The 27,747-nt window shown below is 33.1% G+C and overlaps 3 protein-coding genes across 8 annotated transcripts; 2 read left to right on the forward strand and 1 right to left on the reverse strand.

The window, feature by feature from the left end:
• LOC114282888 (protein DMP10) lies at positions 1 to 648 on the forward strand. Its single transcript, XM_028225660.2, is given in 1 exon segment — positions 1 to 648. A coding segment is annotated over 1 exon segment (648 nt).
• A 1,722-nt stretch (positions 649 to 2,370) lies between these two features.
• On the forward strand, positions 2,371 to 7,697 carry LOC114282881 (rRNA biogenesis protein RRP5). Of its 2 annotated transcripts, XM_028225654.2 has the most exons (9): positions 2,371 to 2,566; positions 2,753 to 2,981; positions 5,078 to 5,334; positions 5,418 to 5,594; positions 5,776 to 5,872; positions 5,988 to 6,143; positions 6,407 to 6,637; positions 6,713 to 6,796; positions 7,021 to 7,697. In XM_028225654.2, the coding sequence occupies exons 2-9, from the start codon at positions 2,793 to 2,795 to the stop codon at positions 7,126 to 7,128; spliced, it is 1,299 nt and encodes a 432-aa protein (XP_028081455.2). In that variant the 5' UTR covers positions 2,371 to 2,566; positions 2,753 to 2,792; the 3' UTR covers positions 7,129 to 7,697. The 2 variants fall into 2 exon arrangements, with proteins under 2 accessions (XP_028081455.2, XP_082726245.1); XM_082870119.1 differs by lacking the exon at positions 2,371 to 2,566 and having other exon boundaries at positions 2,605 to 2,981.
• A 1,737-nt stretch (positions 7,698 to 9,434) lies between these two features.
• Positions 9,435 to 19,994, reverse strand: GSH2 (glutathione synthetase 2). 5 transcript variants are annotated; one of them, XM_082870114.1, is made up of 13 exons: positions 19,597 to 19,983; positions 17,292 to 17,461; positions 15,790 to 15,834; positions 15,351 to 15,426; positions 14,901 to 15,031; positions 13,666 to 13,788; positions 13,493 to 13,574; positions 12,734 to 12,813; positions 12,533 to 12,602; positions 12,044 to 12,165; positions 10,933 to 11,072; positions 10,468 to 10,660; positions 9,435 to 9,812 (listed from the first exon to the last, which is right to left on the reverse strand). In XM_082870114.1, exons 1-13 carry the CDS (start codon positions 19,948 to 19,950, stop codon positions 9,689 to 9,691), a joined length of 1,710 nt encoding a protein of 569 aa, XP_082726240.1. In that variant the 5' UTR covers positions 19,951 to 19,983; the 3' UTR covers positions 9,435 to 9,688. The 5 variants fall into 5 exon arrangements, with proteins under 5 accessions (XP_082726240.1, XP_082726244.1, XP_082726243.1 ...); XM_082870118.1 differs by lacking the exon at positions 19,597 to 19,983 and adding an exon at positions 17,771 to 17,961 and having other exon boundaries at positions 17,371 to 17,461; XM_082870117.1 differs by lacking the exon at positions 19,597 to 19,983 and adding an exon at positions 17,771 to 17,912.
• Positions 19,995 to 27,747: the final 7,753 nt, after the last annotated feature.

Below are 27,747 nucleotides of genomic sequence, written 5' to 3' on the forward strand. Positions count from 1 at the left end.
ATGGTTGAACTATCTATGGTACAACCACACTCATTTACTCCACCACCCCTTCCCACATTATTGCCCAAAAGTGTTGTTAGCCACCCGGTTCACAAAACCCTAGCAACTGCAGCCAATCTTGCAAACCTTCTACCAACCGGTACAGTCCTAGCATTTCAAGCCTTGACACCTTCGTTCTCCAATAATGGCACTTGCCAAATCGCCAACATGTGCCTCACTACATCCCTCGTCGGATTCTGTGCTATCATTTGCTTCCTCTCCTCTTTCACCGACAGCTTCCTTGGCTCTGATGGCAAGTGCTACTATGGTATTGCCACGTTCAAAGGCCTATATGTCTTCAACTACAATAATCATGAAGGGGAAGAGAGAAAGAGCTTGGAGTACTTGGCTAGGTTCAAAATCAACAGGATAGACTTTGTTCACGCCTTTGTGTCACTCTTCGTGTTCTTGGTCTTCGCCATGAGTGACTATGAGGTGCAAACTTGTCTATTTCCTGAAGTAGGAGCTAATGAGAATGCATTGATAATGAATTTGCCACTAGGAGCTGGGGTTTTGTCAAGCTTTTTGTTCATTATCTTCCCAACTACAAGAAGAGGAATTGGGTATGCGGACATGACTCCCTAGCATGATGGTGTGTCTCCTTCTTAAGGCTTGTTTGGTGGTGCAATTAAGTAATCTCTTAACTAGGGTTGATCAATCTATGTTCAAAAAATATGTCTGTTATCCAAATAGCTAGATTTTCACTTTTTAAGTAAAATGAATTGGATTAAGTAATCTCTCAACCCGGGCTGATCAATCTATGTTCAAAAAATATGTCTGTTATCCAAATAGCTAGATTTTCACTTTTTAAGTAAAATGGATTGGATTATTTGTAAACTTTCTTTCTACTTTGTTGTAAATAGAAATTCCTTGATGAATATAGTTCATCTACCTGCTTAATGTTTGGTTCTAACATCTATAGCATTGAGTTTTTTTGCATTATAGAACAAAAAATGAAAAGGAGACAACCATCTACAGACCTCTCGCAAGACTATGAGATTCACAATTCGTTGGATTCAAAGATCAATAAAAATAATAATAATAAATAAATAAATAAATAAGAGAAAATCATTATAATATGTAAAAATTACATAGATGTAAGCATTAGTCATACTTCATTATTTCTTTTCTTTTGTTAGGTTAGACCCAAAGACCAATGTAGGTTAATATTTTCAGGCTTAAGTAGATTTAGGAACAAACATGTTTTATTATTAATTTTTTTTAATGTAAAATACGCATGTAAATTAAAGTTTATATATATATTTTTTAATTAATTAGGATTCACAAAATAAGATTTTACTATAAATGATTTATATATAATATTACATTATATATATAATTATTATTAAAACATATGTTTCATATATTATCTTTTTCAAAATTTTATATATTTGTCATCAATTAATATTAAAAGCATAGAATTACTTTTACTTTTATTCCCTAAGCTATTGTCATTTTTTTCCCTTAGGTCATGTTTGATTTAAAAGACTAATAGTGAAGTATTAATAATCCTATTAAATTAGTGTAGGATTCACTATCCAATTGGATTAATATCCATTGGATTAATAATCCCACCCCTACCCCATTACTAATAATCCTACAAATTTGTTGGATTAATTATCCATTGGATTAATAATCCTAAACCAAAATGTTAAAACAAACATGAGATAATTGGGCCCACGGATTAATAATCCTAATCCCATGCTCTAATCCACCCAATCAAACATGCCCTTAAACTATTAATTTCATCTATTTAATTTCTAAAGTTTCTAATTTCAACTAATATGGTTCATTGATGGGGGAAAAAAATTATTTTAAAATTTAAACAATTTAAATCATATAACTAAATACTTTGTTTTTTTATTCACTACTTTGTAATAAGAGGTAAAGAAAAATATGAGTGTTTGATTGTAAGATATAAGTTGTCTAATATACTGTAAATTAGAATATGAATGTTTAGTTGTATGATTAATATTATTTAAATTATAAAAAAGTTGAGTTTCTACCATTACTAGTTAATGTGTTGTCTCCGATTATACCCTATGAATTGAAATAAATAACTTTACAGATTAAATTAATAAAATTGATAGTTTAATAAGAATAAAATAGAAAAAATAATAATGATTTAGGTGATAAAAGTAAACTAATCCCTCATTTTAATTGTTTTCATCCCAGCTCCACAATTTTGATGCTTAGTTGAGTTTTCCACAAAAAAAAGAAAAAAGAAAAAAGAAATTATTTAGACAAAAATAAATACCAAAAAATATTTTTAAAATTTTAAATCGAACTAAAAATCCATTAAAAAAAAAAACCCCCACAATTTTTTAAGCCCTTATAATATTGAACTAGGGCACAGTCTAACGAATTCAGCCCAATCTGAATAAAGGCCCCCCAAAAAAATAGGGTGTCAACTAAAAATTTAATAATTTTTTGGGTCTAAATTGTAAAAACAGAAACAAAAAAATTATTGTATAGAAACAGAGGTGACAAACAGAGTGACGGCGTTCGGCTTCTGGCGATTTTTTTGGTGAGTCCTCTATTTGTTTCTTTATCGAATCTGTGCCCTAACTTCTATTATTGGTTTTTAGTTTGATTACAATTAAATCCTTCTTTTTTCTGCTATTAGATTATTATTGTGTTGTTCTGTTTTGCCCTAATTGTTCTCTATGTCCTCTCTCTGTTTCAATGTGTCTCCAAACATAATTTATTGCAGATATAAAGGGGTTTTGGTTGAATTTCTTCATTATCTAATCATGCTTCTTAGAAAGTATAGTTTTGGATATGAAAATAGAAAAAAGAAGCAAAAAGTAGAGAGATTAATTCAAAGTCAAGCAAGAGCTCTTGAGGATAATTTTTTTGGTGGCAAGAAACAAATAGAGATTTCTTCGAGTTCAGTTGATGAAGATTTGGTGATTGAAGAACCTAGTGGTTATACCAACACTGTAAGTAATTTGTTGATTAGTGATTTATATTGTAATCTCATTCTAGACTCTGAAGAACATGCATATAAGTTACTCGAGCTTGACTCGCGTTCGGCTCGTTAAAAGTTTGTTTGAGATCGATTCATTATGTAAATAAGTCAAGCTTGAACACAATTTTAAGCTTGTTAAGTTTTCAAACTAAGCCTGAACAACCTACTACTCGTCTTGATAAGCTTATATGCACTATAGAAAACCAAGCTATGAAGCACGGATACTTCAAAAAGGGTGACGTATCCGTATCGGATACTTATAGGATACCGATACTCCTCGGATACTCGCGGATACGAATCGGATACTTCTTAAAAGTATCGGATACTTCTTAATTAATTTTTTATTAATTTTGAAGTATCGGATACTTAATTTTGAAGTATCGGATACTCGAAGTTACATATTACTTATAATATTTTGTTTAGTTCTTTCATAAGAGGAATATAGTGAGAGCTAAAGTAATAGAATTTGTCAAATTGATGTATCCTTGTTGTCTCTCTCACTTCTCTCTCACTTTCTCACGTTTCTTCTCTCTGCTCTCATTCTTTTTTTGGTGTTGGCATGTAAGGATGATGTTTAATTTACATTTGCATTTGCTTTTGCTTTTAGTTTTGGATGTTTTATGAATGTTTGAGCACTTTTAGGATAATAGGAATCCCTCTCTTTATTTATTAATTTACTTTAAGTTTTATTTTCATGCATATTACATTATTAAAATCATAAAAAAAAATAAAAATTACGAATATATCCCCGCTGTACCCGTATCATACTTTTTCAAATTTTGACATATCGCCATATCCACATCCCCATATCACCATATTTGTATCCGTGCTTCCTAGGCTATCATTGATGACTTAAAAAAGTATATTTGCTGAAATTTTTATTTAAGAATGGTTTTTTGGCTTTGGCTTTGGCTTTAGCTAAGGTCTTGTGATATTCACTGATGAAGGGGAACAAGTTGAAGCTATTGACCTTGAAGACTCTTAGTTTTGTAGGAATCTTTCTTCTTTATCAAGTTGTCTTTTGGTTTAACTTTTATTTTTATGCATACTGCATTACTAAAAATTGTTAAAATAATATTTTTTACGAACGTATCCCCGCCGTACCCGTATCCTAGTTTTTCAAATTTTGTCGTATCGCCGTATCGTATCGTATCGTATCCGTATCCGTATCCCGTATCCGTATCCGTGCTTCCTAAAAACCAAGCTACTTGAGCTCGACTCGTGTGTTCAGCTTGTTAGAAATCAACTCGTTGTGTAAACAAGTCAAGCTTGAACATAGTTTTAAGATCGTAAAATTATCAAATCAAGCTTGAACAACACACACCCTAGGCCATCCTCGGCCTTCTTCATTTTCGATGAAAAACAAACAAAATCTCAATCTCCAAAAGCGTTTTCCTTACCCCGCCACATCTCCCTCCCTTCGTCGAGCCTTTCCTTGAATGGTTGGGGGAAGCATTCCCTTAACTTCGCGGGCATTCTTTCTAGCCTTACTCAAATAAGGGGTGGATTTGAACATAGGCTCAAACATGATTTTGATTCGGAGAATCGATTGAGATTGAGAGGCAGCCGCGAGAAGCTCCGATTGGACGAGAGATTGAGGAACGGGATTGATAGCCTGATTATTCAATTGAAACATCTTTCAGTGAAGATTACGAACATGTAATACCTTCTTTTGAAGAAAGGAGTAATAAAATGTTGTTCGATTTTCTAGAGCGTTTAGCAGTGGTTACTGCTGAAACTAAGATTCGAACTGTTTACTTCCATAACTTCTCACGATTCGATGGTATTCTATTAATGAAATATTATACTTCTCATCGTGGGGTTAAGTACAAAATCAAACCTCTTATGAGGAACCATAAGCCTTACGAGTTAGCAGTGTATCTGGGAAAGAAAAGGGTGTTCCGGACTTGTTTTCATATATTCAGTCAAATGAATAACTTCTTCAAATATTATTTAAAATGGTAACTGCTACTATTGAACTTCTACCTGTTTGAGTAACTATTTTGTGCTACAGAAGCGATTTTTTTTCTATTTTTATTTTTCTTCTGTTTTTCAAATGGTAATCAGGTGGATGAGGATAGACAACGAATATCTCTTGGCATGAAGAATTCATATTTTATGAGCAATTGTGCAAAAGTGCAACATCCTCTTCTTGCTGAAGTGGAAGCAAGGGCTTCTATTCTTCCACTTGAGGTTCCTCTCGATGATATAGAGAACTCAGACATGGTTAATGCAGTTTGTCAAAATATAGAGCACGTCGGTGATCTAGATACCCTAGATGAAAAGAATAAGAGACCAGCAAAGCATAACTCGAAAGAAGTGAGGTAATTTCTTTATTTGCATATTTTCTTATAGAGGGCTCTGGCTGTCTTGTTTCCCTATTAAGAATGGCAACTGCTCTGCACAGGGAACGAGAAATTAGGGCTGCTGAAGAACGGCTACTAGAGAAAGATATTCCAAGAAGTGTTGATGAATTTGAGAAATTGGTTAGGGTTTCACCAAATAGCAGCTTTGTCTGGATAAAGTACATGGCATTTATGCTTTCTTTGGCTGATGTTGAGAAAGCCCGCTTGATTGCTGAGAGGTACCCATTTAGCGGTATTATTAGTTTCCAGTTTGCTCTTTTTTTTTTAAAAAAAAAGGAGTGTTTTTCTGCAATTTTTTTTTTTTATAAATTTTTTATTCTCTCATTTGAAATTCTGGCTTCAAGCAAAACATTTTGTACTGTACCCGTGACCATGTCATCTGATGTTTGTGTTCTGTAGGTCTTTGAAAACAATAAACATCCTAGAAGAATCTGAGAAGTTGAATGTATGGGTGGCTTATTTTAATTTAGAGAATGCATATGGAAATCCTCGCGAGGTAAAAGATAAATATATATACATGTATATCTTACTGTGTTTCCAAATAGCTTTCTCACTATCAGTGTCATTCCAATAGCCTCTAGGAGTTTTCTTACTTTAGTTTTTCTCTTCAGGAGGCTGTTTCAAAAATATTTCAAAGAGCATTGCAATATTGTGATCCCAAAAAGGTGCATCTGGCACTGTTGGGAATGTATGAAAGGACCGAGCAACACCAGTTGGCTGACGAGCTTCTCAGCAAAATGAGCAAGAAATTCAAGCATTCATGCAAGGTATTTATGATAAGCTACTATTCGCGTTTTTAGGTTTTGTTTTCAGAATCCGTTTTCAAAAATGTTTTGAAAAAATAGAAACTAGTTTGAAAAAGATATTTTCAAAATTTATTTCCCCCCCAAAATGAAAATGATATGTGTTTTTTATTTTATTTTTTGAATTTTTTTTCAGAAAATAGATTTTGAAAACGAAATCAAATAGAGCTTTTCCTCAAGATGAGCTATCAAATTAAACTACCAGACTTAACATTGTGGAATTTTAGGTTTGGTTAAGGCGGATTCAGTGGCTATTGAAGCAAAATCAGGATGAAGTTCAGTCTGTTGTAAAACGCGCTGTTCTATGCCTTCCCCGCCATAAGCACATTAAGTTCCTCTCACAAGCAGCCATCCTTGAGTTCAAGTGTGGGGTTCCTGATAGAGGCCGATCAATGTTTGAGGGAATGCTTCGTGATTACCCTAAGAGAACAGATTTGTGGAGCATTTATCTTGATCAAGTAAATTCTTTTTTGTTGTTTACTGTTTGATAAAATGTTTGTTTTGTGCCCTAAAATTGTCTTAAAACTTAACAGGAAATTCGACTTGGTGACATGGATGTGATTCGTGCATTATTTGAGAGGGCAACAACCTTGAGCCTTCCAGCTAAAAAGATGAAGGTGTGTGTGCCATTACCCCATTATTTTAGATTTCTACCCTGTTTGGTGTTTTTTATAGAGCTGCTTATAAGTTTTTTGGGAAATCTTGAAAAGCAGCGAAAAGGGTGTTTTTTGCTTCTATTTTCTGATTATCAACCTTCAGCATGCAAGAAGCTGCACCAAACAGACCCTTCCTTCTTGTTAGGAGTGTCTCACACGAGTGCTTTGCTGTTTTTGAAATGCAGTTCTTATTCAAAAAGTATCTCGAGTTTGAAAAGTCTCTAGGCGATGAAGAATGTATTGAATCTGTTAAGCAGAAGGCAATGGAATATGTTGAGACTACTTTCGCTTGATACTTGTTGTATACCCTATTTCCGGACAATGTTCCTATTCCAGTGTTGCAAATGAACTGATCAGGTGTTTGCCCTGCAGTGGAGGACCCACACAGACGCTCTGTTTGATTTAGTTTTCAAAATCTGATATTTACTTTTTGTTTTTTTAAATACTAATACTTGTTTGGCAAAAGAAACACCAAACTAGTTTGAAAACAAAATGAAAATGATGATTATTTTTTTTGCAATTCATTTTATTCACCAAATTAGTTTTTACCTTTCTTTAAAAAAAAAATTCAAAAAACATATTTTGAAAACGAAATCAAATAGATCGGAAGCTTTTGTCAAGCGTGATAGGAGAGAAGCAGCTCGGCCTTATTTTCCAGCAATGAAGATCAGGTGAGCAACAGTTAGAAATGGATGCCATTAACAGCCATCCTGTTTTTCTCAAGATTGTGGTTATTCACAAAGGTGAGACATAAATATAGAAATTTTATCATTTTTAACATGTTGATTATGGAGACTTTTTGTTATCTCTACTCTTGAAGTGGTATAAGCTAAGTCCTCTCTTTTTTCTTCCTAGTTGAAAAGCATGATGTTGAATCATAAATTTAATAGATTTATGTAAAATATGCACACAAATTAAAACTTTTTTTTTAAAAGAATCACCTATAAATTAAATTTTCTATTTATTTTTTCATTCACAAAATAAATTTTTACTATTTATGCAGTATAGCATTATATATATAATTATTAAAAATATATGCTTATGCATATATTATCTTTTCCAAAGTTTTATATATTTAAAGAAAGGAAATGGATTACGTGGTGTTGGGCTCGGTAGGCTCACTTCAGATTCGCTTTGACTGTCTGAACTATTAGTTTTGTAGTATTCATGATTGTTATGAATATATGATTATGAATGTGTCACTTGAAATGATGATAAATTAAATGAGATATAAAAAGATGATGAATTTAAGAGTAATGCTATATAGGGGCTTGTGCGGTGCGATTCAAACGGTTTGAAAGAAAAATTACAAACTGAATAGCGGGTTAACGGATTAGTGAATCGACAAATTGTTGTTTGAGCAGTTTTTGGTGAATTGACGGATAGAAGAATATTCTAATTAATTATCATATATTTGTATAATATATAACATTAATTTGTATAATATTTTTTAGTTATATAATACAAAGTAATTTTACATAATATTTTTCATATATATAACTATTAATTTGTAATAAATTTCATATTTTAAATCTCTCCCATACTTATTTTTATATTGATATTTTATTGGAAGTTAAAAAATATATGGATTAACTATAGCGGAGCAGAGCGGTTCGGTTGACGAATTATAAATTTTAAAATTTAAACCGCGGTTAATGATCAGAGGTGCGAATTGATGCAGATCGATATAGTTTTAGTGGATTTGGTATTATTTTACAAAAGTCCTATAAAAATTTTTATTAAATGTCTCACATGGTTGTAGTACCTACACAATATAGGTCTCATGTGAGTCCCACACTTATGTGAGATATTTAATAAAATTTTTAATAGAATTTTTAAGATCTCTACTATTTTTTTAAATTTAATATTATTAATGTTTTAATTACTAGCTGTGAAATGGACTAATCATTCCCCCCCCCAAAAAAAAAAAAAACATATAAAAGAGAGAGAAAAAACCTTAATATTATATTTGGTTAAGGAATTTAAGAAAAGATTTGAAAAAAGAAAAGGAAAAAGTATGTATAACTAGATAAAATATAAGTATATTTTATTTATATATATATTTTTTCATTTTTTATTTTAAATCTTTTGTCAAATCTTCTAACTAAACACAGCGTAACTAAAAGGAAAGGAAAAGAACTAGGAGGGAGTGGGGGCGGCAGAGGGCTATGTGATGGAGGAAGTGGTGGCACGGAGTTGTTGAATATATATATATTTTTTTTCCTTAATGGTAATTATGCTTAAAGGTAAATAGTAATAATAACGAAAATTAAAAAAACAACAATGATTCATCCCACTAAAAACATCACCACTAATAGCACTAATGTATTAAAAAAGTAAAAAAAAAAAAAAAATACAACTCCAAGACTAAAACATCACATCATTAATGACGGGACCCACTGCCACCTAATTAGTGGGAGCACTAATTAGTGCTCCCAAGCATTTTTCTTAAAAAAAAAAAAAAAAATTTAATGTTTTCACACTTGGAATGCCAAGAATGGCACTTACTATACAAACCTAATTGGTATATCAACGGATGATGTGATATAATTTTAAAAGTTTAAATTTTTGTAGTTTGTATAATGGGTGAGGTCCATAATTTTGAAATTGCAATATTATAACATATATTGGTACACTAATTAGTATACCACTGATTGTTAAATTCATTACAAAACATATTCCCTGAGAAAGACCACTCAATATTATGGCTATTTTTTCTTCGAGGCAAAGAAAATGAAAAGGAAAATGAAAAACCGAAACAAATAAGAGAGAAGACATCCAAATGAGGCAACTTTGTTAACTGGATTCAATCACTACCGAACCTCAGCACGGTTACTTGAAGAAACACACCTGTCAAGCCAAATATAAACTGTCCAAAACTGCAAATCCAGCAGCAACACCTCCTTCATTCGATGAAGAAACCTTTGTCCGCATTAGGTAACCACATTCCTCATTCATAATCACATTATCTTTGTTTCTGCACATTCAAATGATTCACAAATAACCAAAAACCTAAGAGGCAAGTAGATTTAAGAAGAAAAGCAACCAATAGGGGGGCGGAAAAAACATAGTTCATGTTTGGTATCATTTTCTTTCTTTGACTTTGCAAATTGAGTGTTTAGATACAAAAACAAAGAATAGTTAGAAGATTTGTTTTCATTTTTGTGCAAAATACAATTTTTTGAAAATGTCTGTGTTTTCTAAAAGGAGGGTTGTTTCCATAAAATTTTGTAGACAATAGTTTTCGAAAACAAGTAGCCAAACAAGTTTTTCGTGTTTCTCAAAAATGAGAACAAATAATATGAAGTAAAAACAATATGGAACAATCTAATAGCATTTTACACCTTAGGCAATGCATGGTTTGAATATTAGCCAACAATGTGCAACAGGGATCAAACTTGTTATGTGGCGCTTCATTTTTCATTGAACAATAAATATTACCAAGGATGCTAATCCTTTTTCCCAATTCATTCATTTTCAAATAACTAAACTCAATTTGAAAGAACATGAATCTTATTATCCAAAAGATAATGAAAAATATTCAAGTCTCGTTTATGTGTTAAAGAGGAGAAATAATGTGCATGGAATCACACTGAAACTCAAGTTGAGGAAACTTGACACATGTTACGCACCTTAGATAAGCACCATATATCCCGAGTTCTGAGACAGCGTGATCTTTATGACAAATGCCATCACGCATCAAAAATGTGGGCGTAATAGTTGGGAAAATCCTTTGCATGAGGATGTAGGCAGCATCCTCTTCAGTCCTTTCCTCTTGCAATCTTAGTAAAGTTTTTCTTACGTCATCACCGTATATATTATTCCCTGAAGAAGGATGTCGATTCATTTTTAATAGTAATATAAATATTAGCAGCAAGAAGAAGAGTAAGTCAAGGAACACAAAAACCAGTCACAAAACAGGACACAGAATGTATATGGACGGGTAAGATTTTTTAAAAGTGAACTCCACCAACAAATACTGTTAACTCTTGTCCATTCGTATGTATTTTGCGTTCAAATCTATGATTGGTTTCTGTGTTCAAAACAGAACTGCAACAACAATAACAATGCAAAGAATAAGCTTAAGTAATGGGAACCTCCGCCTTCCCGTTGTGGTTTCATAACATAAAATTCAGGTTTTTCAATTGCATCCTTGACAATTATCGAGTCATCTAGACTCCACAATCCTGCAAAGCATTTTCGTACTTTGGCAATGTCATCTTTGTTCTCAAGAAACCTGCTCACAACCGAGGAAAAGAAATTTTAGCAAGAGACATAGCAGCTAAGAAGCATGGACACTAACACACAAATTTAAAAAAATTGTAGGACACGGGGACATGTGCAAAACATATAATATTTTATATTTATTATATTTCATATATTTGAACATTACATATTTTATTATATGTCAAATACTTACTCTCATCCAATTCATCAACTTTAGGTATGCTACTCTAGTGACAATAAAAAATATGGTACACCACTTGCCCCCAACGTGTCCCGTGTCCCTAACGTATCCATCACATGTCCCCTAGTGTGTCAAACTGAGAGAAAAATGGGAGAGTTCTTCCAACATAGTGTGTCTATGTCCTACACCAATACGTGACCTCCATAGAGGTATCCATTTGTGCTTCATAGCATACCAGATCATGTTTATTTATTTATTATTTTTATTATTATTATCAACAACAAAAAAAATTATTAAATGTTAAACAAAAAGAAGTACAAGAGAGAACAAGGCAAATAAGAAATCCACCAAGAACACTAAATGGATGATTAAAAATGAAACTCATTTCTCCATAAAGTTACGAAGTCGATAATATATTATGGTTCCTAGGAAGGCGAGGTCAGAAGCAAGTTCAAAGAAAATATAATTTCCAATTCGCTTTTTAATTGTAATGTGAGCTCTAATATCTTGGTCTTAGTTCTTCAAGCCATTTATGGTGGAAATATCATGTAAAAGAAGCAACTAGTACCTGCATTTTTGTTAAGGATTACAAATTTTAAGGAAATTACATACTGAAGGTTCACATCAATGTATCGTTCACTTAAGATTGAAAGAACAATAAGCTATCAGTATACCTTCTTCTTGTGGGCGATCATAAATCAATCCTCTTGTAATTGCTTTAAAAAAACCCTAGTGAAAATTGCAAATTATCTGAATGAAAAGCAGTACTAAATAATAGTTAAAACAATGAATATTACTACCTCTCAAGAACATTGGGTTTTGCAAGCTCTTGTTGTATCTTCTTGGTGCCTGCTAAATGATAAGAAATTGAAGGGCACTTGACAGCGGAGGACTGCTCCATTAATAGCCTAGCCTTCCACTCCTATAAAAGGGATGACAGTTGATAAAAGAAAAAGAATTGTAAGGTTTACCATTGGGACACTGAGAGGATGTGAAACCAAAATTTGAAACTATTCTAAATAATCCAACATTGTGATCACCATCAAGCAGAGGATGAGAATTTAATTATGGTATTAAAAAAACAATAAAAAGACCCCCCAAAAAAAAAAGAAAAGTAAAGGGTGAGAGCAAACATTCAATGCAAAGTTTGAAAGTAATGTTTGAAAATAATTTGGCTGGTAGCTGCGGAAAAATGCAGTACTAAATTCTGTTTGTAGATTAAACTTTTGTTATGCTGATGCTTTAGTTTTATGACAAAAAACTTCATTCTGCAAAGTGAATCTACTCACTGATTCTGAGGGATAATCAGTTGGTGCATACCCAGCTCTGAAATAGATGACTGCAATTGCTTGACCGCCACTGCAGGAGCAAAAGATTTCAACTGGTTAAAGTAATAACTTACAAATAAAAACATCACATTGTAATCCAACAAATTTAGAACCCAAAAAAAAAAAAAAAACTCAAATATTTTAAGCCACAAAGCTACATACACAAGAAGGGTTCCATCTGGTAGAAGCTCCGCTTGCTCATCAATTTCTGCCAAAGTTTTCCGAATAGTTGTAACATCATGTGTGTTACAAAGTTAAGGTTAAATATATATATATATATATATGTGTGTGTGTGTGTGTGTGTGTGAAATCAAAATGGTATATCTGATAAATAAATCACTGAAGATAATTATGGAAATTAGTGTTTGACCTATAGTTATAAAAGGAATTCCTCCCCCCCCCCCCCCCCCTCTCTGACACTTTGTGGTTGCCGTTCTTCAAGTCCTGATCTTCTCTCAACAACCTACTTTACCATCCAGTGTATCTCAAATAAAAATTTGCGATTCATTTCTCTGCCATCTCAATTGGCTCATCTGATTCAATTAGAGATACGCCCTTCTCAAGACCACAAGGAATTCACCAGTATGCCTCCTTCAGGTGCAGTGATTATGTGTATTGCACCTATTGTAGTCCTGCTAGATGTGTGTTTAAATTGCGGACACTTTATGCTGTCAGATGTCACAAAGGGTGGTGGTGCATCTTTAGGCTCAACCTTATTTAAAGCTGCTATTTTTTGCCCCTCCCAGATTGATTTTCTGGCCCTGCTACTGATGACATGTGACTTACAAAACCTTTAGCTCACAAAGGTTTCAACTTTCAAATACTTATTCTACTTGTCAAGCATAATCCTAATTTTTTATTATTCTGAAATTTAAACTATAGGAGCTTCATGTGAGTATGTAACTATAAAAAAAAAGGATATCTTTCCTTGAGTATAGTAGAAAGCCAATGTTGGTCATACATATTGCGTTCTGCAGGTTGAACCACAAACATAACTGCAGCCCTGTAAACATATAACTGAAAATAGTAAAACCTTGACCTCAGTGAATGCATTAATTCCAAAAGAAAAAGAACCTCATTCAATCAAATACAACCTTGGATTATTATATTCGGTCCAAGCTTTAGCCAATGCCTCTGCAAATCGACTCACAGAAGAGTTTCCAGGAATCCTTCTTGAATCTAACCCAAGTTGTTCCTTGTATTGATTCAGTAAGCTCCTGAAAATGACCGCCAACTATTTAATTACTTCTTATTTTGCTGTTTATTTTTTGCGGATAATGCGTCAGAAAATAATTTTCTTCTTCAAGACCCAGAATACACCCAAATATTCTACGACTTCATAGTGTTAAATAACAAGAATAAACAATATGGATCCACAAATAGTGTTTTCAATCTAAAAGATATAATTAGAGAAAAAGTATTGGTAAATTAAAAGCAATTGAGGCATGAAACTATTTTGTGGCCACAATTCATAGTAGCCACATCAGCAACTGTTTAAGAGGGTACTAGGACGAATTGTGTGGCATACCACTTTTGTTGATGAGCAACGAAAAATGATACCCTATCTATAAGGCAAAGATAAGTATCAAAATAATAAAAATGCAGAAGTAATACAAAGAGAAAATGCACTGATAAAAGAAACAAAATAAACCTAGTCACCTACTAATACATGTAATTGTCTAAAATTTTAATTGTGGATAATATTTAATATTACCCCCTTTTATGTTATATCAGTGAATTATTACCAACTACCATGAAATGAAACAAGGATTCTTGTCCTAATATCCTTGGAATAAGACAACATTTCACTGAATTTATTCTCACACAAACTATATCTTACACCATCATATTACATTCCTACGTTATTGAGAGCACATACCATTTCGGAAAAACATGCTACTCATAACACCATGTTAAAGCTTTTTCAATTATTGCTATTATTATTATCATTGTTTCATGATACCTTGTTCAATTATGTTTAGCCTTGAAGAAAAAGCTCATGATAGTTTCCATTATCAAAGATGCACTGCTATGATGAAGGTTTTGCAACTTTAATTACCTAATACTGCACGGAAAGATCAGTTTATAATTTAGAAGATTTTGGCTGCAACGCCTACTTCGACATGTTGACCAAAATAAGCTTTCTGAGGCTTCATTGGAAAAAATTTGAAGTTTGAACCTCATGCAAATATGAGAACTACCACAAGAAGTTTGAACAATAGTCACCTTTTGATGCATGATTTGGTGGTTTGAATAAAATTAAAGAATAAGAGAAGCATGCTTACCCAACAGAACAACAATAAATATGAAGACAGAAAATATACTTAACCTGTGAAGCTCACTGACAAGACAACTGAGGCCAGGAAATGATGATGAAATTGTGTTAAGCTCTATCTGGAGAAGTAATTTAGTTTTTTCATCGAGCATATAATCAGAGCGAAGTAAACCCAAGCGTATATCCTATGTCAGTGATTGGAACAAAAATAAGTAAATAAATAAAAATTAGTGTCTTCTCCATGTCAAAAACTTAATTCACTTCCTTCAACAACAATATCTAGAATTATCTAAACGAAGAGACAAGGTAAAAGGAGCTGCCCAAAAACCAGAAATATTGTTGCCATTACAATTTTAATTTGTGACATTCTAAAAGAGATGTTTTGGAATATATCATTAGCAAAGTGTAACGAGGTTATTCCACAAAAAGAGAACTGATGGGACCAACTTATGGAGTTCTATGCTATAACAATCAACATTCACTGCCTCATCAATATATGCTTACCTCTTTCTTGCCAATTTCTAGCATCTTTGAATGAATATCTAAGAGTCTGGAGGTGAAAACATCCACTTTCTTTGTTCTAATATGTAAAGAAAGAGAAGAATATTTCAGTTCACAATTGCTTTACTTATCAATAAAAAGTAAGCATTTGTTGCCTATCTTTCAGGAAACAAAAAGGGAGACTATATTCTTTCGATAAATATACAATAGCAATCAAATTGGCAAAAAAGGAAAACTATGTGGCACTAAAATAAAGCTAAAACTAGAAGCAACCACGACAAATAGACAGAAATTGAATGTTGCAGAAAATTATGGAAAACTGTTTTTTCATCTTCCCCCCCCCCCCCCCCCCCCCCTCTTGGTAGGTAAAATAATTTGAAACATAGTTACTCGGAAACTCACTTCCCTAGAAATTCGTCTCTACAACAGAGAAAAAATTCACCTGAAATTTAAAGTGAAACTCTTAAGAATCGTTTCCAATATGTTTCTGAAAGTTTAGCACAATATTAAAAAACTTGTGAGAAATTCTTGAAAAATATTGTGGAAACACTGTAGAAACTCATCTCATAATTTCTAGTACTTTTTCTTTCTCACAAATCTCATTTTCAACAGAAACATATAATTGTTCTAGTAAGTTTCTAAAATATTTTGCAGCATTAGTATTGTAGCTGACTAAGAAAGTACGCTAATACTTTATGCTGCTAATTTTAAGATTCTTAATAAATTTTAGGATAAATTACAAATACACCCCCTAAGATTTGCTTAAAATACAAATTGTCCCCTGTGGTAATAGAAATTACATCTCGCCCCTTGAAGTTTCTAATTTCATAACAAATAATCCATTTTATTAATAAATCATCAAGTCAATTAATAATTTTTAGTGATATTAGAAATTTATTTTAATTAATACTTCAGGTAATTTTATTATTTTAGGAAATCAGTTATGAATTTCATTTTTTTCAATCAATTTTGTTAAATAAAAAAAATTCTATCATCAATTAATCCTGTTAAATAAAAAATTCTAATAAAGGGATATTTGTAATTTCCATAACCATAGGGGACAATTTATATTTTAAATAAATCTCAGGGAGTATATTAGTAATTTACTCTAAAATTTATTATTATAAATATTCTATTCAATATTATATCGCTTAGAGTTTCTTTTTTGTGTTTCCAATAATATTTTTTGACCATCTTTCATGTTTATGTTTCCTGCATCCTTTCCTGCTTCTGTTTTTCATATTGGCAAGTATAGCACGGAAAAACCTTGGAGGGCAGAGTTCATTGCTTATGACATACCAGGCAGTGTCATGCGTTCAGAATATGTCAAGTCATATATTGAGGTCATGGACTGAGAGGTGAATATACACCTAAAGAGAAATTTATCGTTTCCCATGTAAGTGCTCCAACATTTGCTAAGAGATTTATGGTGCATAAAATTACAGCAGGCTTCGATTATTCTCCTTTTGGGATCTGCGTCTGCCCCTGATTGACCCCAAGTAGTTTGGTTAAGAAGTTATGGAGTTAGTTGTGCACCAACAAACTCATACAAAAATGACCACTAATTACTGCCTGCATATGTAAGCAGGCAAGCGTGTCTGCCTAGAGTAATTATCTTGTCTTCTCAGAACACCATGTTGGTTTGTGCCCGTTCAGTAATAGGGGCTATGTGCTTACATGGTTCAAAAAAATAGGACTAACGTGGGAAAATCACAAAATACCATTTATTGGACCCTTGTGATAATTTCTGGTATCACTTGACACCCAATCTTCCCCACAGAAAACCATACACATTATAACCAAGTGAAAGTACAAAGCACATTATAAAGAACTTGCCCCACCCAATGAATAAATACTTCACCCTAGCTTCATGAGAATATTCACCTTCATTTCAATTTCAAGATAATTACGACACATGGAGGGAGGGGGGGGGGGAGAGAGAACCTGGAGAGTGAATGCTGTAAAAAATTTCCATCCAAACTCACACGATCAGCAAGTTCATTAAAAATAGGAGCCAACTCACATGCTTGTCTCCAATGACTTTCTGGGAATGAAATGGGCAATAAGGCAAATGGGGCATGAACCATGCCCACCCCAGGCACTTTTCCTGATCTCTGCAAGTTAAATCATCCAAACATCACCACAAGTAAATGTAGCTCTATTCTTCAAATCATTCTTGCCTTATTTAAAAGGTCCGGCTAACCACCACGCATTGGTTACGGATCGAATAATGCCAAAAAAAATTATAATTTCAATACACATTTCACATAAATCTATATATTTTTACACACTTTTCACATACTTCAATACACCTTTTACACTTTTGCCTCTAATAATTTATTCCTTTGAAGTTTCAGGTATTTTGTTAAATTTTTATACCTCATCTTCACTTTATCTTGCAAAGTATTGATTATAAGACCTACCTTGAAACCCATTGTACTGTGCAAAGTGGTAAAAGGATTTGTTGAGGCTCGCCTCGCCAACGGTAAAACGCATCAAGGCTTTGATTTTTAGACATTACTCCCCAAAAGCTTGCGCACCACAGTTTGAGACATGTACCTTAGTTGTGCTTTGTACGCTTTTTGTGCATAAGCATATGAGAGTATGCATATGCAGCAGAGGTTGGATTGGACTTTTGTTAAACTTGCTTAAACATAAAAAAGCAAAAAATAAAAAGAATCCATTTTTGCAACTATATTCTACAAGAAAAGTTAAGTAAATGATCAAATCAAGAAAAACACAGTAAATGGTTGACAAGCTCAATCACTAAAGTTAAAAATATCAATTTCACTTTCACTAAAAAGGCAAATTTCCTTTTATGTAGTAAAATATTCGATGCCTTAAGGAGAAACGTATTTACACCTTTATATTTAATTTTAGTTTTAATTTTTTACTATTTAAAAATATTTAATTTATTCACTAAGTATTAATATTTAAAATTTGAAATGCTTACGTCTTCACGCCTTGAGGCTTACAGCTCATTTCATAAGGGACAAAATGTCTCGAGATACGCATTCACCTTTAAAAACTTTGGTACTGTGTACCAAAAATAATTCTTTGCAATGCCTTCACATTTTCCAAGAGAAATCTTTCTCCTTCCTACCCTCTGCTGTACCCGGAAAATAGGAAAATAACAATCCAAGGTAGAAGACCAAAAAAAAAATTTGTAAAACATGGGGGGCAAATCTTTGTGTGGTGGGACTCAAAAGCTGTGGACTTGCACCTTCTATGTTTTTTTATCTGTCTCATTGGGATGTAATTCCCTCCCGGAAAATCCACTGGCAACAAATCAAATAATAGAGGGGAAATTTTATAAGGAAACAGATTCTCCCTGGTCTACAGTAGATTGGACCGTGTTGCTCGGCCCCATGGGGCTTACCACAGGTTATGTTTTGATGATTCGGAGCATTTAATGTGTAGAGCTCGTTGAATATTTTATTCCTACAAAAAATCACATTGATCAAATACTTGATCAGATCTGATTTTTGTTAACAATTTATTTTAAAAATATTTTTGACAAAAATATGATTTGAAACAGCTGAAACTTCCTTTAATAGCTATCTACTTGCATTCTATCCTGAAGCTTAGGAAATGTAAGAATAAACTCGTAGTCCAATGTTACTGCATATGCAAGACCCTTTTATTCACACACACACATATGCTATGGACTAGTACTTTCTGCAACGTACGACAGTACCATCTCATCTTGTGCTTTATAAAAAACGCATCATGGAAAAACCAAAATTACAGTAATTTGATTGTGGAAAAAGTAGATGTTGCTTCAAGATTCCACATTTATGTCACTTATCCTAAAATTGGGATCATCGAATCAATAACCGTGATGGCCACTACAGGCCTAACAGCACCCTTATGACACAATGGGCTATCACCTTGTAATCGGACAAAAAGTTTGGATTATGCCTCTCAAATGGGGTTTGATTATGAACCTGAGTTATATGACTTGACTATTTTGATTATGACTTAAAATATCTTTAATTATTTTCAAGTGATATTAAGTTACAATACAATAAAAACCCATTCTTTTTAATTTTAACTTAAAAAGTGATTTGATCCCAAGTCTTTGTGAATCATAACTTGCGTATTGTAGGCATTTTGAGAAATTTATAGGGTAGAATGACCCATGAAGATCCCAAGGAAAATTCATTTTTAATTAATTGTTTATTTATTTTTCTATGAACAGACAAACCCAGAGAGACAGAGAGAGAAGAGAGAGAGAGATTGCGCTGACCTGTACGTTTGTGTCTCCAACAAGAAGCCCATGAAGCGAACTCCAAACCAGAACATCATTCACCAATCTCTGAAGCAACTCAGAGTCGATACCATGAACATGAGACATGGGTTTTGAAGAATTCTCCTCTTGGGTTTTGATCTCTTCAACCCTGCCGCACTTGACAGCCAAAAATGACAGAGATGAGGGTTGGCTCATGGTGGTTTTGGTGGAGTTTTGGTGATGGTTTTGAGAGAATTTAGAGGTGGGATTAGTGTGTGATTTTGATTTGTGAGGGAAAAGAGTGATGGAGGCAAAGCGAGAGGTATGAGTCAAGGAGGAGGAGAGAGAGCAAGTTGAGTAGCCAACACCCATTTGTGGCTCTCGTTTTTTTTTTTTTTTTGTAGATTTTTCCCCTGAAACTGAAAGTGATTTGTTATTTGTTAGAACAATGATGGCACAGTTTGGAATAACTGCTAAAACATATTACACATTATAACTTAATAAATTATAGGTTATAGATTATGATTTTAATGAGAAATTATTAATCTGTTTAGTATAATTGTTAGATTATATATTTAAGTTGTTGAGTATTGTTTATTAAATAAGTTATGAAGTAACTTTTTCAATTAATTTTTAGTTTTTATTATTCACTACTTGTCTACATTTCTCATAAAAAATAATAATAATATTTTGTAGTCTATTTGAGTCTTTTTCTTCTTTTTTTTTTAAAAAAAAAATCTAAGAGTATAACCGTAAATTAACATATCCATAGCAGAAGTCGATAATCAGAAGCAAAGGGGTGAGCAGCTTTTCAGTATCAGCTTTTTTGACCTAAAATAAATTGTTAGAATCAGAAACTGTTTGAAATAAATTTAACTAAATAGTCCAAAATAACTTTTCAAAAATTAGAAGCCATAAGTTGGCTCAAAAAAGCTCAAACAAACACCCCTATTGTAATCCAAATTTTTAAAGTTCGAATGGCCCGACGTGATTTTGGAATAAAATAATGTTATTTTGATACATTCGAACCATTTAAATCACAAAAATTCAAGTCATGTAATATTTTTCTATTTGTTATTTGTATTTGGCAGACATTGTAAAGACAAATCCAACTTGAATTACCCTTTTAATATAAAAATTTTAGTAGACAAATCCAACTTTAATTACTCTTTTAATATAAAAATTTTAGTTTATAATATAGAAACTTATTTTTTATTTTTTGCTATAAATTTAATTTAAAATTAAAATGTTGCGTACAAATTTTCTTCCATTATTTTTATTGAAAACATCATTGCTAATCATGTTTTAGTATTATTTAAAAATAAATAGTCCGTTCAGTTTAATTTTAAAATTATAATTTGAGTGTGGTGTTATATTTTGAGTTTTTGAATCATGATTTGTAAAAAAAAAAATTGTTTAGTTATAAGTTTTAAAAATAGTTTTAGAATAATTTGTAATTTTTTTTTTTAATTGATTGATATATTAAATGTGAAAGGAAAGATGAGAGAGAAAAAGTGATTGATTGATTAAATAATAACAAATAAATAAAAAGAGAGAAGAGAGAAATTTTGAAAGTTATTTTGAGTTGTATTTTAAAAATCAAGAATGTTCTGGAGCCCTAATAAAAGAGCTATAATAGTTCTAATGGAGTGTGGGTCCCACTGTGATAGTGATATTTGTATTTTTTTATTTTTTTTTTACTTTTCATGTCATTAGAGCTCATTGATTTAGAGAGATATGTCATTGTTGTTTAAAAATATGTTTGATTAACATATTTCATCAAAATCATTATTTAAAAACAGAATAGAGTTTTGAAAAGTAAACCAAATGTTACCAAAGTTTGTCTGTACATTAGTTATACCTAAAGTTTTCTTTATTTGAATTTCGATTCAATTAATTTTTCTTTCATATATTTTGGTTTTCATTTGGTATCACATTTAAATTATATTTTATGATTATAAATTTTTACATTATTATATGAAACAATTTAAAATAAATTACAAAATTTATGGTGGAGCTTTCCATAATCTGTTAAAAAAATTGAAATTGTTTGTGTACGAGCATAAAATAATTCTTCTCGTATGATCCTGTTGATCAAGCTTGCGCTCCTCGAAACGTCGTCGCTTTGCCACCTGAAAATATAAACGTGAGCTAACCGGCGGGTGTGTACCGGAAACCCCTTCGATGCCTAAGTCAGCATAATAGACAATAGACATAAAAGCTCTGTGAATTCAGGAATCCAAGTTGTGTTACCTCTCCATAAGTGATGTTATAAGCTTTTATAGGTTCCGCGTGGCACAATCCTAGTAGGACTCTTATTTCTCCATGTAGAGTCCTCCTAGGAATCACATTCTTGAAAGACAATGCTTATCTCTTAACACCCCCTCACTGCTTAAACCAAGTGAGATGGTTTTACCTCGGTAGTATGACAAAACCACCGAGCTAACATAGCCATGTTAAACTGGCAAATATGACCGAGCTCTAACTAGCTCAATTCTTCCTTTCATAGCTTGTACCTTGGTTTCACCTGTTGAGACCGAGCTAACCATAGCAAGCTTGGGCTGAGCTAATCTAGAGCAAGGTCTTGAGGGAAGCTCAAACCATTTCTGCCCAGAATGGTACGACCGAGCCAATTGTTACCACTCTGATCGTGGTAACCGAGCTAACTTCAAGGCTCTTCTTAGACCGAGCTAACTACATGGCCCTTTTACTCAGCCATTTTACTCAACCCTTTCTTACTGCGGCCCACAGAACGACCCATTACCCAGCTCGACCCAATTTACTTATAAATTACCCTCTCAGTTTGGTTAAACAAATTGTCACATTAAAAAAGTATAATTAAAGGCAGAGATTGGATTATTTTGTCCACATTTATTTAAGGGTTTAAAATAAACTAAAAAATGTATAAATTATAACTTAAGAAAATTTACATTTTTAAGTTAAATAACCTAAAAAGTCAAATAAATTATAATTTAAAGAGTAAATTGGTGATAAATTCAATCTAAAGAAGTTGTAAGGCAAGGTCTAGTGGATATTTTTTGTTAGTGAGAGGTTCACCCTTTATGAAATAGTTTGGTGAGAAATTCTTTTTCTTTTTTTTTTTCTTTTTTTTTTTGAATGACATTTTATTTTTAATTTTGTGCCTTAATTTATTTGTTGACTTTTCTTTTATCTGTTGACTATCTGTTCAAATTTTTTTGTTATCTATTCAAAATTTTTCTTATCTATAAAAATTTTTTTGCCTATCTGTTCCAAATTTTTACCTATCTGTTCAATTTTTTTTCTTATATGTTCAAAATTTTTCCTATCTGTTTAAATTTTTTGACTGTCTATTTAATTTTTTCCCCTTATCTGTTGAAGTTTTTGCTCCTGTTGAATTTCACAAAGCCTATTTTCCTCATTTGTTGAATTTCATAAACCTATTTTTTATCTATTTAATTTTTTATTTTTATCTATTTAAATTATGATATACATAGAGAGGAAATGGAGATTGATATATTAAAATTTTTTTATCAGTTCAAATAATTTACAACAAGAACAATCTGAATCACCAATAATGGCTTTACAATCATCGAATTTCAAAATAAAAATAAAAAAGAGCATGAATTGTTTTGTTCTATCTGTTCAAATATCTATTTTCTCTATCTGTCTTTGTCTCTCTGTCTCTTGTAAGATTTAATAATACATGTAACCATAATAATAATGCGGAATTAAATTTTACAGGATCTTGAATTCAATACAACTCAAGAATAAAACGAACATACCTTTGTCAGCCATTGAATTAGAGAAGTTGAGAAAATACCCCTAATAGTTGAACCTTTAATTCTTGACTCACATTCTTCTCTCTGTCTCTCTTAATTTGGATGACTATAAAACTTAGAGTGATAGAAAAATACCCATGATATGAAAGGGGAGTCATCCATCCTTATATAGAGGAGAGAAGAGGGCCAGATAAACTCTATCAGAAGAATTCCTATCCATCAAGGTTTCCTTCTTATCTTAGAAGAGTAATTATATTAAAATTCTAATTACTGAACTTTATATCAAATATTGGTTTTATCTAATTGTGGAGTCCAAATAAATTAAAACATGTAGATATATGTAGGCTATTGGGCCACACTAGAAAATAAATCTAGCATTCTCCCACTTGGCCCATTAAGCCGATTATGATGCAATTATGAGTTTTTTCCAAGAAATATGCAACTTATAAAAAAATTTTGACTTATTGGATTCCACACTAAAAACTTTGACACGTGATCACGAATTTTAAAAATAGCCAATAAGTTCAGATATATTAAAAATTATAATACTGTAATTACTTCAGATCACCAATGTGAGTCACAGCGGTTATATAATATTTATGTCATATTCCCTTCTATGCACCACACCATCGATAACCTTCACTAACCCAGTCCAATATTGGGATATGTAATTATTTACCTGAAAGGCCCCTGCAATTTGTCTTTTTAAGACATTTCATGTTTATCAATATTCAAATTAATGTGTACACACATTTTTAGAACAGGAAAAACATAAACAAAATTATTATTGCGCAAATAGTGTCAAATAAAAATAAGCACTCACTATTAACCATACACATCAAGGGTTGCTTAAAAGACCCATCCTGATAACATGCTCTTTGTATGTCTTTGGTGGCAATCCCTTTGTGAATAAATCAGCAATCATAAGAGATGTGCTTAAGTTTTCAATTAACACTTGTTGTTTATGGACTCTTTCTCTAACAACTAAGTACTTTACTTCTATGTGTTTGGAACCACTGGAGTACTTTCCATTCTTAGAGAAGAAAACTGCTGCGGTATTGTCACAATATATCTTCAGTGGCTTGGCAATTGAGTCAACAACAGCAAGTTTTGAGATGAAATTTCACATCTATAAAGCATGATTTGTAGCCTCAAAGCATATGTAATGTCCTTCATTTTTTTTATGTCCAAGTCAGTCCTTAGACACTATTTTTCACTTAATTTATCACCCTTCATGATAGGTGCATCACCGGCTGAACAAAACTGCATATTGAATCTCTTCAAAACACGATCAATATATCATTTCTGAGATAGTCCTAGCAATCCTCGAGATCGATCCTTAAAGATCTTTATGCCAGTAACATAGTTTGCCTCATCCATATCGATCATTTCAAAATTCTTAGAGAGATATTCCTTGGTTTCATGCAATAAGCCAATGTTATTACTAGCTAACAAAATGTCATCCACATATAGCACCAAAATAATGAACTTACTCCCACTAACCTTCAGATATATGCACTGATCAACTGTATTTTCCTTAAATCCAAAGGAGGTAATGGTATCATTAAACCTTAAATACCATTGCTTGGAAACTTGTTTAAAGCCATATATAGATTTCTTTAATTTGCAAGCTAAATGTTTTTTTGTCTTTCTTTGCAAATCCTTCTGACTGCTCCATATAAATTTCTTCATCCAAATTCCCATTTAGAAAAGTAGTTTTCACATCCATTTGATGGAACTCTAAGTCATAATGAGCTACCAATGCTAGGATGATTCTAAGCGAGTCTTTCTTAGATACTGGATGTAGACCGCCCGGAACTCCGCTCTGCGTGCAAGGGCGCGAATCGTTGTTCTTAGCTACTACAGTTCGGACTTATGTCACGGTTCTGAATCTAATCTTACAAAGTGCAATGTAAGACTGATAAATCACTAAAGAGTCCAAATTCGGCAAATCGTTTTGAAAAATCAATTTTAATCAAAAAGCGCCGAACATGGACTGCTTTGCCAGATTTTAGAGTCGCCACCTAAATATTTTATTTTGGAAAAATTTAAGAAATCTTGACTCGTGCCTAAGGCCACGTGTCCATCATTACCAAAGTTACCTCGGCTCGAGAACTTAGGTACGAGATGGGAAGATCATGCAATGAGCACCCCCGCTCGCCCGATCAAAGGATCAGCCTTTACTAACATGATATGTTGTTTTTTAAAACACATGTGTTCTTATTCGAGTTTATTAGCTAGCTTACTATTTGATGGGCACAGCATACAAGTATAGACTAGATCACTTAAGTTGGAACAAAACATTTCATGTTCGTTTGTTTGAAAACAGTTTGAAGTTTGCTACTCGCAAGTAGGCTAAGATGCAGATTTTGCCACCCTCAAGTGGGCTTAGAAAACATGACTTACCACTCTCAAGTGGGCTTAAAACGCACATTTTGATGAATTGTTCCAATTTAAGCAATCTAACCTTCATCCACAGGCATTTATGCAGTTAAACACTTAAGCGGTTAGCCTCATGGCAGTCACGCTATCATGGTAATCACTTACACACATGTAAGGATGCTAAAGCATAAACACTCACAGTGTACTCCGAGCCAAAAAGGAAGCTAGTTAGTAATCAATGCATAATCCTAGCTATGTTAAGATACCTAATGCAACACATGCAAGAATGCAACTAAAATAGGCTCGGCTATCCTAAGATGTCATGTGAATGCAACTGGATAACATGTATTCAAATTGGTATTGAAATACAATACAGTTTGTATGATACACCGAGCCTGGTGCATGCAAAACAGATGAATAATGCATGCATGCATAGCATAAGGATGCTTATTGAAGTATGCCCTAAAATTAGCCATTGAAAGCAAGTAAGTAAAAGGGAGAAACAAATGGGGATTGGAAGACATGCATCACACACACGCACGCTTATTACAACAGTTGTGCCCTCTCGACAGAGCGTCCAAACAATAATCTAACTAGCTAATCTAAGCTAATTAAACTAATTATTACAAAACAGAACTAATTAACTAATCCTAGTTAACTAACTAGTTATTACAACACAAATTGAATAGTTAAGTACATTAACTACTTAAGTACAAAACCAAAGCAATAGCTAGTTAAGTAAGAAGCTAAGTAAAGCAATAAAAGAAAGGGGCTTGGAGCGAGAAACGCACGCATGCTCGAGCACCTCGCTCGGAAATCCATCGCTATGCCCCAACTTGCCTCTGTTTGCATTTGTTCTCAAAACACTGTACCAAGCTCCAGATAGCTTTTGCTCCACCATGGGAACCTCCAGGAGCATGGCCGACCACTTGGTGGTGTTGCCGACCACTTGGTGGTGTTGCCCACCACTTGCCGACCACTTGCCTTTGCTGCAGACCAGAAAAGTGGTCGACCAGCCACTTTTACTGGTCTGCCGACCAGTTTTTGCTGCACTTCTCCAGTTTGCTGCAACAGAGAACAAGAAGGGGCATGGTAGTGTATTTGCAAGATATGTGTGCACAACCACCCTCTCCATCATTTCTTAAGCTCAAGGAGGTGTGGTTCTCGACTCTCGGGCCACCAACCGAGCAATGCACGATGGCCAAAGAGGCAAGATTGCACATTTCAATGTAAATGAATGCACAAATAACACATAAATGTCTTAACCTCTATCATGCATGATCAAGAGGGTCGGCGACCGAGAATTGAGGCACGTTTCATCACTTCAAGCATGAAACGTCCCTCGTTTCTCATGTTTGGACTAACATCTTATCCAAACACAATGCAACACAAGTATGCCAAATACAATACAATGCAACATGAGCATGCAACAACATGCAAACCAACAAGCATGCAACAACATGCAATGCAACAAGCATGCAACAACATGCAAGCCACATGATCAACTTATCTATGCTAATGGCATACAAAGAATGCTAATGCAACATGAGCATACAAACACAATGCAATGCAACATAAGCATGCAAACAACCATGCAACATGAGAATACTAGAACATGCAAACAACATGCTATATGGCCTTAAACCGAATATGGACAGACCTCAATCATGCCCAAAACAGTGGCCAAAATGCTGAAAGATGGCATGAAATGCATGACATGCATACACATGCAATAGCTCATCAATTAGGCCTAAGAGGACAACTCTCAAAAGTGCTCAAGTAGTGACAAACATGGAAGTGTGACAACACTAAATGCTCTAAAATATAATATGAAATGATGCCAAATCATGTACATAAATGAAGCATGCTATGGTGCTCAAAACTTGAAACTAGCATAGGCACTTAAAGTTATGCAATACATGAAGCATATAGCCAATACAACCCAAAACAGTCCTAGAGCATGCCAAAATGACACTAATACATGCACGGAGTATAGCCAAAACAAGCTAACATGAAGGGCATGAAG

This window comes from Camellia sinensis, chromosome 5 (genome assembly GCF_055761805.1).
Source record: "Camellia sinensis isolate YWXY chromosome 5, ASM5576180v1, whole genome shotgun sequence".
NCBI lineage: Eukaryota > Viridiplantae > Streptophyta > Magnoliopsida > Ericales > Theaceae > Camellia > Camellia sinensis.